This window comes from Acinonyx jubatus, chromosome X, assembly GCF_027475565.1.
Source record: "Acinonyx jubatus isolate Ajub_Pintada_27869175 chromosome X, VMU_Ajub_asm_v1.0, whole genome shotgun sequence".
In the NCBI taxonomy this organism is placed as follows: Eukaryota; Metazoa; Chordata; class Mammalia; order Carnivora; family Felidae; genus Acinonyx; species Acinonyx jubatus.
Window position 1 is genome coordinate 77,795,399 of NC_069389.1, and position 13,413 is coordinate 77,808,811.

Genomic DNA, 13,413 nt, shown 5'->3' on the forward strand with positions numbered 1-13,413 from the left:
AAATGGCCGCTCCAGAGCCAGCCTCCCGCCTCTCACACACAGGCCTCTTGTACAAATGATTTCATTTACCCACATCTAAGACACTTGATCCAGCCAAGCTTGGTCTCCCCTAAGCCCTGGAAGCTGAGATACACAAGCAGAGGGTTCAACATCTGAAATTCCAAACAGCCACCTCAGATCCACTGCAGCACCATAACTGAAAGACTCCAGCTTTGCCAGGAGGTGGCTTCACCCTTTTTTAACCCTCTAATTCCTAACAAGCAATTCTCCACAACCCTACCTTCAGCCTCTGGGCACAGTATACCAAAATCACAGCAAAGAGTGGGGCAAAGATAGGGAAGGAGAGGTCTGCCGCTCTTCCGGCCTTATAAGTCTGACTGACAATCAAAAGAAAAACCAGGTAGGGCCACCAGGACCCAAAACAAGTGGTCCTCAAAAAGAAGAATTCCAAGGCCTCAGAGCCCTCTATGGAAAATGTCCTGCCTCCAGTCCTCTAGGGAGAGAAATCTCAGGATCATTAGCAAGTGCTCTGGCTGAGCTCAACTTTAGTGAAGGTGTATGGGGACAGACATGATCTCTAAGGTAACCACTTAATTGCCAATAAGGAATGATAATAATAAATTAACAAATACTGATGTAAACTAACTCAGTTCTGCAGCAGTTGCATGGAGACAACAGTGGAACGGTTTATTCTGGAACACATCTTGCAAACAGATCCTCACTGGGAAACACACTGCCTCTGCTAGATCTGAATGGGCCAATAAGATACAATGTAGGCAGTGGATGGCCCTAGAATGTCTCCTAGTAGAAGCAGAGCCTTTGATTTTTAAAGAAAACTGGCTTGAGTACACTTGAAAAGATGTGGGCTGTTTTCCATTGTTTCCTTCTGCAACCTGAGGGTTACTTTAGACCCTTTAGAGGTAAGATTTAGATGGTTCCAAGACACTGCCATAACAAGGAAAGTAAAATAAAAGGCGCTCACTGAACAACTTGTTGCTTTGTTTTAATTGCAGGTGGTGTTTTGTGTCATTTCCTTGCTATCCAAACTAGCCTCATCATACATACCAATTTCCTAATGACTTCTAAATCTGACATCTGATAGGTTTGTGGCTGCTGTTTTAGTTCCTTAACCCAGAGTTCTACTCAAATCCCTGAAAATCTCTAATTTTAAAACTCTGTTTTAGGGACCAAAGCATACTGAGCTATTTCTTTCTTCTTATTTTTCTTCAAAGCCTAACTGATGTTTTAGTTTCATTATTTGCACTAAGATAACATGCACTAAGACTTCCTATAAAATAACTGGAAGCATTCAATTTGGTCTGCCACATACATCCTTAGTCTGCAAACTCTTCCACTGCTACTCATGAAACTGTTCACTGTTAGAGTAGAGCACACACACCTTTAGGATGTCTCATATTGAAGATGCTACAGTTTCCTAGTGAATGGTAGAAAAACAGAGAGAACTCAAGATTGAGTTCGAAACCAAAATCTTAATTCCTATGCACATATGACTAGAATTCTGGAAGCTTTTGCCAAACTATCACTCTCTTAGAGTTGTCACTTCAGAAATATTCAACATTAGAAAACCAAAGTTTTAAAATACCTCACCAAAGAGACTGGGTGTCTGGCCCATTTGACCACCACCACCCCAAAGGCAGGGAGGTCCCACCAAAGTCTCCATTTAGCAGTAAAAGAAATGAGTTGCATTTTCTTCCTCCAGCAATGACCATGGCTTGGGTGACAAAAAGGGTAATGCAGGGATGCTGGTGTACTTTCACTTTCCAGTATCCAAAGGTTCTCAGTAGGCATGCCTCCATTCCATAAGATTGGAAGAAAAAATATTTGCCATAATAAGGAGAACCTAAAAATGCTGGAATATTTTCAGAAAAAAATCTTAGCAGATTGGCAAACCTATTATTATTCTCTCTCCTCCATTCTTTTTCAATTTATTTTCCCTCTTTCCACTCTCCTCCCACCACCATACATTCACTTATACATATACTAAATCTATGGACTAACTATACCAGGGTGCCAAGAAATTCAAATCTCACCTTTCAATTTAAGATATTTATGGGCTACCTGATATCACTAATTATACAAAAGTCTTCTGTAAACAGCAAAGGCATCCTCCATTTTCGCTCTTCAAATTTGTGTCCAAAACCACAAAATCCACATAGCTGATTTCCTGACCAACATCAGAAGACCAGTAAACAATAATATGCTATTCTAGGCAAGATGGTCTCTGTGATACTAAAGGCTGAGTTCCAATTCCCTAGACCAGTACTCTGTTCCCTTTACCTTACCTACTAATAACTGCACTTAACATCATGTTCCCTTTGGTTTCGAGAACCAACAATACAGATGTGTATTACAGAGAGCCAACAGATGTGGCTAGGTTTGCACACTGATGTAAAAGTTACGCTCAAGTCAGCACCAAACCTCAGGAGTTCAACAGTAAGTCTACCTATAAATGATGGCAGGGCTGCCAAGGAAGAAGAAGGAGAGTACTAAGAAGTCTATGAAGTAACATGTGGTTAGAAACTCTCTTGTATTACATGCAGGGAAATCACTGGGTGATCTTACCTCCCCAACGAGACTGAACTCTCTGAGGGCAGGTGCTGCATCTCATATTTATTTGGGATCCCCATGGTACCTGCCACACAGCTGAGCACATAGTGTATTCTCTAATAATGCTTACTGGTTTATTTGATTTAATGCCATGGTGATAAGGTGTGATGGAGTGCTTGCTGCAAGGGAAGAAGTTTTGACTCCTCTACAATGTCATCATAAGCCTTGTAACTGACTGCAGCTAATGAAGGGAGTAGGTTTGTCACAAGGTAGCCCAGCAGAGAAACCTAATGTGCACTGCTTTGGTCCCAATCTGGAGAGTAATAATGTAATATATGCTCAGAAAAGAAATGTTATCCTGAATTGAATTGACCTGTTTACTTGTCTGTCTCCCTGTAAACTCCCCAGGGTCAAAAATCAAGTGTTTTATTTTTGTATCCTGGGCAAGTAGCACAGCGTCTAATACATTCTAAATGTACAACAAATGTTCCTGGGTTTAATTAATGAAAAAATAAAATAAGGGTTTAATGGAATAATGTAAAGAAAAATGTAAGTGACATAAGATTTAATACAGAAATTTCTGTAGAATCTCATATTTTTCACATCTTAGCACTTATTATGCGCTATAATTGCTTAATAAATGGTGGTTTCTTGGATGGATTAATTAATTAATTAATTGGAAAATATAAAGAGAAGATAGGAAATATATCAGGATATTACTATCCTAGGAATGGAGACTATCCCATTGAACCCGATAGTAGCATAAATCATTCTATACTGCAAATCACCTATTGGTTTGCTTGTCCTGTCTGTTAGAATGTGCATTCCCTGAGACAATAGAACATCTTTCTCATATCTATAACACCAGAGCCTAGGGCAGAAAAAGTAGACCTTCAACAAATATTAGTTGAATGTATGCATCAATCATTCTCACTCTTCAGTAGATTTCACTGTACCTAAGTATTCTACCTAGTCCACATTCAGGATCTTCAGGTATGGAAAGAAAAGGAGAAGTGTTATTTTCCCCATGCATAACTTTGTGGCAGATCCAAGTTAAATGGCCTGATTCATGCTCAGCTGTGAGAGGGTCTCTCCTCTTTCTGAAAGGGTTTGTTAGTTGAACTTTCCAGGACTGCTTATTAGAAATACACACTTAACCTCACTGTGTCTAGTACACACTGCCTTGGCCCTTGACTAGTCCCACATATTACATCTGTGTGATTTTGTTAAATAAGGAGAGCATGTGGCTTTGTGAGTTGGGGATAGGATCAGAATTCAGACTTTCAATGGCTTTTTGAAATAATTGAAGCAATATTTTGTTTCATTTTGCCCATAGGAGAATAAAAAAAAGTACCAAGATCTTAGTGCATACACCATCATATGTCTCCTGCCCCCTCTAAGTATCTCATAACACCAGGGCTCATATTTCTCTAGTGCCTTGAATTGATTACATAAAAAATCACCAAGCCCTCAGATGATTATTCCTTTGCCTATCTCCACAAGCAATAACAGTCAGCACCTGCACCCACAACCTTGCCATCTTTTACCTTCATCATTTAATGTCCAATATGAATACTCTAACCACACCAGTTTGTAGGTGTTATCTATATAAAGCCAACTTAAATTCCTCTTTAGTTACAGTGTCTATGGGGTCATGCTCAGGTGTGCAGGCCATTATAAATGATTTTTCAATTATTGTCTAATTAATACATCTATGATTCAAGGAACACCTATGTGTCAATATCTTATATTACACAATGTCATATTACTCCTTGGACCAATGTTGTATGGTAGATATTCCTGTTTTGTAGATGAGGAAAGAGACAGATTCCACACCAGATTCAAAATCATGTTCTACCTGATTCCACTACATAGCACTACCTCTCCCTCTCCATTGCTGAACTCCACAAGTAGTCCTCCAAAAAGTATAGACTTCTAGTTCCTAGTAGTATATACTGAAATCCATAATTATAATTGATCCTATACAGCATGATACTGGATTTTCAATAAATCCTTATTTATAGACTTATATGTTGAAAATATGGTGCTTTGTTGCTTACAGAATATCAGTTTCTCATTAAAAGCACTGCTGTTTGGTCCAATTAATTCTGATGAGAATTATTCTTCAGGAAACCAGGAAAAGTAATTGATTCAAGAAGTCTTAAGACCCTTTGCCCTATGAAATTGATACAAATACTATGAGGCCATTTTATATGCATCATAGCTTAAGTATATCAGGCTGAATTATTTCCCAGGCAGGAAGGTGTCACTGAAACAGAACTTGCCAGAGAGTCATAGAGCCCTGCTATCTAGTCTCTCCTCTCTCTCTCTCCCTTTCCCTGTCTCTCTCTCCTGCTCTGTGACTCTTTACCATCTCTCTTACCATCTCTGGACTTCTGTTTCACCATCTACTGATGGGCAATCTATCAAGATAACTATTTGCAAGGATCAAAGGAGACAATGGTCATACAGGTGCTTCAAAAAATGTGGAAGTGTTCTTCAAATATACAGTATTCCTTTCATTAGTGGCCTGGAATGGGACATATACCTCCAAGTGCATTAAATGTCCAGCCAAAAAGGGACTTAAGCAATTCATGGAAAAATGAAATCAACTTAAGAACTTTTAGCCCTCCACCCAGCCAGCCAGCCACCCACCATCATCCATGTTATCACCCTACTACCCTGAGATATTTCAATAACCAGCAAACACTGGACTACATAATGCTTTAAAAATGCTTCCATTTGAAAACATTCATACCTGGTAAAGGGAAACAGAGCTAATTCAAATCATAGTTAATTTCTGAAATTTTCATTATTAGTGAGAATTTCTGCTTCCTCGTTTGTCAAACGTCACTATAAGAACTACCAAGAAATGGCAAAGTGATTTTTAAAATTATTTTGTCTCCCTTTAAGTAACCCATCCATATTCTTGGCAAAGCATGTATATGGCCAAATAAAAAGCAAAAGGGGGCTTCAGGAGGCTGAATCACTCTCATACTGGGAACTTGGCCCTTGAGAATTCTAAGGTTCACCTATCTTTAACACTACTTGTTGATTCTTTCTCAGCCACTTTAACTGGAATGCTACTGCCACTGGCTGGCAAACATATTGTATTTGCAACAGGTGGAGCAAATTTGTATTATGCCAGAATACCATACAGAGATTTCAAATGCTCAGACCCCTGGAGCTCCCACTCCCAACATCCACCCCTACAAAGTCTCCATATGTTGGGTTACCCTTTGCCCCAAGAGAGCCTGGTAGCAAACCCTGACCACAGAAATGGGCTTAGGCAGAGAAGTTCTCTCCACCTGTGCCAGGGAATTCTCCAGCATAAAGGCCTATTCTGTCAGCAAGCAGCAAGGAAAGAGATCTGGGAGGACCTCACAGAGCTGCTTGGCTGCACTCACCTCAGGCAGAGGCACACCATTGATGATCAAGTCTGGCTGCTGGGGACCTTGGCTGTTGAAAGAGTGATGATAGATGTGGTTGGTGCTGGTATTGCGGGTATTCTGGTTCTCCACATTCAGGAAAGTACTCTCAGAGCGGCGGCAGCCCAGGGGCAGTGTCTGCTGGTGGTAGTCGAAATAGTTGAGGGAAGAGGTCAGGGAGGAGCAACTGACAACATTCATTTTGTCTGTCTCCTCCACATCCCGGGGTACCAGACGAATGTCATTCTTACTGATTTTTTTCTTCTTGCTTGATTTCTTTTGATGCCCATAGGAGTACTCAGCGATTCTATATGACAAAAAAGGCAACATATATTGCTAATGCCCTCCAGAACCATGTGTTGATTAATAAATATTAAGCACCCCACAGAGTTTCACCCAATCTCCGTTCCAGCTTCTTATTCCAGTGCATTACATCATTGGGTTTCTCCCTGTGCATTTTACATGTGAAAAAAACTAAGGGCCACACAGTTTTCATATAAAACAGACCAACCTCCCACTCTTCCACCCCCCAAAATGTTTCCATACTTTGGATGTGGAATTCCTTATTGTGAGTGGCTATTTAGCAAGGGGGGGGGGGGTGGAAAGTGAAAGTTGAGCCTATGAGAAAGAAAGCATGAAAATGTTCAAATCTGGAGTTCCCCTAGATCCCAAAGGAACCCCTGGGTGAAATAAGAAGGAAGTCTTAATTTAACAGGAGATAGAAGGAAATAAAAACTCACCCCCTTTCCAGTGCCTCTAGGCATTTTCCATGTGGGGAACACTCTCAATCAGATTTCTCTTTGATTCACCTGATCAGTTTTGGACTGGGGTAGGAGATCAGACCCCATCCTTTGACATATCCTCAGCTTTTCTCCTCCACACCCTCCATCCCCCTGCCCTAGCCCTGCTCCCTTCTACTCCCTTCCCTGACCCCTCCTCTCCTGGAGAAATCTGATAGCCAAACCCATTTGAATGAGGGGAAATGCTTGTAACCTCTCTCCCCTCAGGCTCACTTTCTCCTCTGCCTTTTTGTCTTGCTCCTTGCTAATGGGAGAAACCGAGATGCAATGCAGACACTTGCTGTTTTGTCCTTTTATAAAACGGCTGAGGAGACAAGTGATGGTTAAACAATTACTGCAAAGGAATTTAAAGTTTAGTGCATTCAGCATCCTTCTCCATTCAGGTGTACCTACAAGCAGCTGCACTGCAACTGGAACACAAAGAGCTCAATTTAATTAACACTGACACACCCCAAGCATTAAGGCACTTAAACAGAATACATTAAAATGTAGCCAGATTCTCAAAGTTATTTATTACTTTGCACATAATGATTCACCTTATTGTTTCAAAATTCCATTTATGGGCAATAATCAGCAAAACAATAGGGTTAATAAATAATATGGGGTTGATCTTCACAAGGGAAACTGTCTGCATTCTCTGTCAACAAAGCTAATTATTGAATACAAAAGGAGCCCAATTCAGCAGCAATTGCAGATCACCTCACAAGTCTCATAAATGAATGCATTTGGGGAAGAGGCTCAGGAGAGGCTGAGAACAGGAAACCTCTGCCTAATACATGGCAACACAAGGTCTTGAACTTTAGGTTTCTGAAAAGTCTGAGCATACAGGAAGAATGCATATTTCTAGAGGCAAATTCTTACTCTGTCCCTGGGATCTTCCTAGAGCAGTTGCATTCCCCTCACCCTTTCTAGCTCAGTGCTCAGGCAGACCTGCAGTGATAGCAAGCTGATGCTTACTGGAGTTTGAGAGCAGATAAAATCCCAAAGACCCTAGGACTAGGGTTTATTTTCTTTACTAATCTGTTTACAGAATCAATGGGAAGTTTTAATGATTTTGTTTACCCATGATGGGTAAGTTTGGCAATGCCCCATCCAATTACTTGGCTGAGGCATTCACTGCACAGCCCTTTCTGTATTGGCCAATTATTTAATTAAACTGTACTTCATTAATCCCAAACCATCACAGGGAACAGAGCTCTTTACAAAATACACATGTGAACGAAGTTGGAGAGAACTGAGATTTTCTTTTTTCTTTTTTTTTTTTTAATTTCAAATGCTCTCCTCCCTGTTTAATGATCTCCCTGGCAAGCTCTCAGAAAGAGCTTTCACTTCTAGTCATACATTACCAGGAAGTGGCAAAGCCTTCACTATCTTTATTTCAAGATCATTTCTTTTTCATCAAGAAAAGGGTCTTATACATTTACTTTATGCTAAGGAAATGGCTTAAAAAGAGAGTCCACTCTCTCATTATCTCCATATAAATAAAATTTTACAGACCCCGAATTTTTCTCCTATAAAAATCGCCACTGGCAATCACAGGTTTCAAAGGTAAGAGCAATATTAATTTCCATTTCTCCCATCTGAAATGACTCAGAGCTGAAGGAAAGAAAAGTCATGGCCATTTCACTAGTAACAGGATTAAAGCATTTATGAGGCATTGCAGCTGCTCTTTTATGGCACCTGATTGATATTCATGTGTGGTTAGCATTTGTCTACTAACTTGTGTAATGCAGAGAATAGTAAAAGGGAAACAATAATTGCATGGCTGTTACATATTCAGGGGTCTCTGATTCACACAAGTATGCATTTCAGATGGTGTCAAACACAAATTGGATCTATAGGAACATATTTTGACTGATTAACATGCAAGCATAGATGGCACAAAAGACACACTGGATGTTTAGGTGTGTTGAAAGCACACACACACCTTGGTTAGAAACAGCAGTATCATTCATTTTCAGGAAACCAAAGAAACTTCTTTTTTTTTTTTTTCAACCATTTTGATGAGACACTGCTGGAAAAAAATTACATGTATTATCCTAAATTTATTCTAGAAGTACTTATATTTATTTGTTCTCTCCAATTGTAAGGAAGGGCTTCAACAAGACCCTCTGATATGTTTTTCAGGAAATTTTCTTAATACTACTTGCCATTCCAGTTTCTGTCTTTCTATTCTCATATTCTCTCTCTCTCATACACACACACACACACACACACACACACACACACACACACACACCCTGCATACAGTTCAAGAGAAACTGTAACACAATAAATAGCCCATAGTGACATCCACTGGTAGGGACCAGACCTTAGTGCTACAGCAGAGTCCCACATTAGAGAAGCGCACCATCAGCTCCAGAAGACTGCCATTTTTACCACAACATCTGGAGGCAAAGTCCTACCCCCCATTGGGATATTAGGTCTCTACCCCACCAACCAACCAGATATTTGAAAACATAAATGACTGGTAGAATTTCACCTTATATAGCCAGATGTTTGGGGAATAGATAAAAAAATAAGCCAATAACACACTTGTAGAAAACACTAGGCACCTGCTTCCCCACACATTCTTGTTCTCTCTTCCCTCAACTCTCTGTTTCCTACCTTAGACACTCACTCACCGGCTGTCTTCAGTTCATCCTTACAACAGGACAGGGCAACTACAAGCACTTCCTCTCCTTTCAATATCTGTCCTCAAAACACTGTGGCCCTGAAATCAAGTCGTGGACCTTGGTGGTTCTGCTGTAAATTAACTCTCTCTCTCTCTCTCTCTCTCTCTCTCTCTCTCATTCTTTCCCTGCCATAACTTCATGGAGACAGCTGTGCAAATTTTAAAAAATGAAAATTGCTTTTCTGCTCATCATCATTGTGTGACAGAATCCACTCGAACAGTAAATGATTGTCTTCCAGCAAACTGTCAGATCAAAAGAATTGATAAACTTGGACTGCCACAAACTTTCCCCCCTCCAAAAAGAAGCACAGCATGTACAGAGCATGCATTTAAGTAGGAAACAAAAGCACTGGTATTTTCACACAGAGGCACAGATACACCTTATTCATCCAAGACAAAGGAAAGAAAAAATTTTGGCTCTACCTGCAGTTGTAGGTCCGGATCTCTTTGTTGTCTCGCTTGCACTTGATCGCCACGAAGATCATAGTGACAAAGAGGATGCCCGCAATGGAGCCCAGGGCAATAATAAAAATGAGGGACAAGTTCACCGAGCCCATTGACTCTTGGGCATCAAGAGCAGGGGACAGGTAGATTAATAGGAGTGCAGAGGCGGAGAGAGACGTCTTGCCATGGTCGTGGGCCACCACAATAAGCTCATAAGAAGCCTTTGAGCTCTCACTAAAGGTGCGAGTGGTTCTGACTTCTCCATTGACCTGATCTATTTCAAAGAAGCCACGGTCGCCCTCGGTCATGTCGTAGGTGACCCGGCCGTTCTCGCCCTCATCATAGTCGTCTGCTTTGACGACCGTCACCAGGTAGCCTATGCCAGAGTTGCGGGGGATGTAGACCTCTGCAGTGCCATTGATCAGGGGTGGGGCCGTGATGACCGGAGTATTATCATTGACGTCGAGGATGATGACCCGAACGGTGGCGTTGCTCTGCAGCGAGGGCAGGCCGCCATCCTTGGCCAGCACCTTGAATTCGAATGTCTTGGTCTGCTCGTGGTTGAAGGATCGAAGCGCGTAGATGTCACCGGAGTTGGGGTTGATAGAGACATAGGTGAAGACAGGCATGTCCCGCACCTGCGATGGCACGATCTGGTAGGAGACACTGCCATTGAGACCCAGGTCAGGGTCTCGGGCAGACACAGAAAGCAGGTAGGCGCCGGGCGTGTTGTTCTCCTGCACAATGACCTGGTAGTAGGGCTTGGAGAAGTGCGGGTGGTTGTCATTCTCGTCAGTTATTCGAACTGTAAAGGACTTAGCACTCTGCAGCATGGGCACACCGCCGTCACGCGCCTGGATCGTGAGGTTGTACTGGTCATGCTGCTCACGGTCCAGCCGTCCGTCCACCAGGATAGTAGAGAAGCTCTCATACTCCTGAAGCCGAAAGGGCACGTTGCCCAGCAAACGGCACTGCACGCGCCCATTGAGGCCAGAGTCCCGATCAGACACCCGCACCAGCGCAATCACGTAGCCTGGAGGGGCACTCTCGCTCACCTCCACCAGCTCGCTGTTAACTGACAGCAGGTTGATGACCGGTGGGTTGTCATTGGTGTCCAGAACGCTGACGGTCACCTTGCAGTGTGCCGGGATGGAGTTGGGTCCTAAGTCCTTGGCCTGCACGTCCAGTTCGTACACGTGGCCCTCTTCATAGTCTAGGGCACCGGTGACTGTGACCAGGCCACTGTGCGGATCGATCTGGAAAAGCTCGCGCGTGCGGTCATTGACATAGCCGTAGAAGGAGTAGACCACCTGTCCATTGGTGCCTTCGTCTGGGTCGCTGGCATTGAGACGGATGACCGGTGTACTGGTAGGTGAGTTCTCTGGCACGCTCACTGCATAGGTGGACTCGCCAAATACCGGGTTGTTGTCATTGGAATCGGTCACCTTGATGCTGAGGCCAACAGTGCCCAGGTGCGGTGGGTCGCCGCCGTCGAGCGCAGTGATGTGAAAGCTGTAGTGCGACTGCGTCTCTCGATCCAGACTCTTCTCCACTACAAGTTCCGCAAATCGTGAGCCATCGCCACGCGTCTTGATCTCCAGGCCAAACAGCTCATTAGGCGTGAGCTCATACGTCTGAACGCCAAAGCTGCCGGAGTCCGGGTCATAGGCGCTGTCCAGCGGGATGCGCGTGCCCGGACTAGCTGCCTCTGAGATCTCCAGCTCAATTTGTGCCGCCGGAAAGCTGGGCGCATTGTCGTTCAGATCCTTGATCTCCACCTTAATCACACATATCTCCATTGAGCTGGACATGACCTCAAGCGATATGATGCACTTGGGGCTCTGGCGGCACAGCAGGTCGCGGTCAATCTTCTGCTTGGTGACAAGCAGGCCCGAACTGGGGTTAATATCCACCAGGTGCGGAGCTGAGTTGGACACCACACGAAAGGCAGAGGCCTGCCGTGGATCCAGAGCGAAACCCGCCTCACGAGCGTCCTTGGCCACGTTGGCGATTACCGTCCCGGCGCGCTGTTCCTCTTCTACCGAGTACTTGAGGTTAATGAGGGCGGCTGCCTGTGTCCACAGTACGGCCAACAGCAGCAGCACGGGCAGCAGGAGAGACTCCATGGCTGCGCGGGGCTCTGCCTGGCCTCGCCTCTCCACACCCCTCCGAGGCCTACGCCGCCGGCGCTCCAGCTTCCCGCTGACTCGGGCCGCCTGTTGCGCGCGCCCCAGGGCCCCGGAGGCCGCGGGAGGCGTCCCGCCCAGGGCGGCCCCGCGGCGCGGGGGAGACACCCGCGCCGGCTCCAATGCTGAGGTTGCAGCAGACTCGGAGGGGGCTGGCGGGGGGCCTGGGGGCTCTGGGGGGCCGAGGGAGCGCCGCGCGGCCCCGAGCCCCCTCCCTCCAGCCCGGCTACTCAGTTTTCCCCCTTCAAAGTTAGCCAGGCGCGACTGGCTGAGGCGGCGCAGGGCTGAGGGTCTGACGCCTTCTGAGCTGCCTGGTCGACGGGAGGCTGAGTCTGGACAGCACCTGGGGCTAAGACAGGGAGGTCGGTGGGGGTGCAGCCTCTCAGACACTGCCCAACCCGCCTTGGCGCACCAGCACTGAGGCTGGCGAACGCGTTGTGTGTGCACCTGGCATGCGCAAGGACCTCCCCCCAGCTCTCCTGGCTCACTGCGGAGAGAGAACCCGCCTGGAACGCGCCCTCCGAGGTCCAGGGGGGGGCACGCTGGCTTTTTCGAGGTCTGTTGGGGAGAAAGGATGATCAAAGATGGGACTTAGAATTGCTGTCAAGCGCTGGAGGCGCCCGAGTAACCAGCTGAAAGGGATGGCAGTTCCAGGGCTGGCAGAAGGGGGAGGGGAGAGAGGGAGGCTGCTGAGACAAGACAGCGCTCCCTCTCGCTGAGGCTGGCTTCAGAAGACTCGGGGGGGGGGGGGGCACGTCTGTCCAGGCTTGGAGATAGGTGCAGAGTCCCCTCCACAGAGCAGTTGGACTGCGGGCGTTTGCGTCTCAGAAATCCAAGTTACCAACGCAGCCCGGGCCTCCACGTCAAGTTTGTGAAAACGGGGCGATGGGGATTTGTCCAAGAAAATCAAAGTCCCATTCTTTCCAATGGCCCAGGGGAGGGCAGGGAATGGCGAAGAGGGAAGGGAAATCGACAACAGTACCGGCAAGGAGAGGCGGGGCCGCTGCCGCGGGTACTGGGGGCTTCACCTCCTCCCTTGGTCTAGGCTGGGGTGTAGGTCTGCGCGCCGTTGTCGCCACCGCCGCGGTGGGAGGAAACCCTCCTAGCCCAGTCGAAGGTCGCTAAGGTCCACCTCAGCAGCTGCCACGGTCGAGGGTTTTGTCGCTGCCAAAGTTTACTTGCGGGAGCGTCTTGATTCCATCTTCCCAAAGAGGCGCTGGCTTCGCTGCGTTTGGGCTCCCTCCCTCCCGGACGCTCTCGCACTCGGGAGGTCTGTCTTGCTCTCTGTGAATGCGTGAGAGGAAGAGTGAGTG

At 45.6% G+C, this 13,413-nt stretch overlaps 1 protein-coding gene across 4 annotated transcripts in view; it reads right to left on the reverse strand.

Moving 5' to 3' along the window:
- PCDH19 (protocadherin 19) overlaps positions 1–12,040 on the reverse strand; it is a 152,749-nt gene extending 140,709 nt beyond the window's left edge. For 3 of the 4 annotated variants that reach the window (XM_053201440.1, XM_053201441.1, XM_053201442.1), the window contains exons 1-2: positions 9,894–12,040; positions 5,976–6,303 (exon numbers count right to left, since the gene is read on the reverse strand). In XM_053201440.1, coding sequence (XP_053057415.1) covers positions 5,976–6,303; positions 9,894–12,040 — 2,475 coding nt within the window. Of the gene's footprint in view, positions 1–5,975; positions 6,304–6,989; positions 7,131–9,893 lie in introns of all 4 variants that reach the window. The other variant, XM_053201443.1, reaches the window with a different exon arrangement.
- Positions 12,041–13,413: the final 1,373 nt, after the last annotated feature.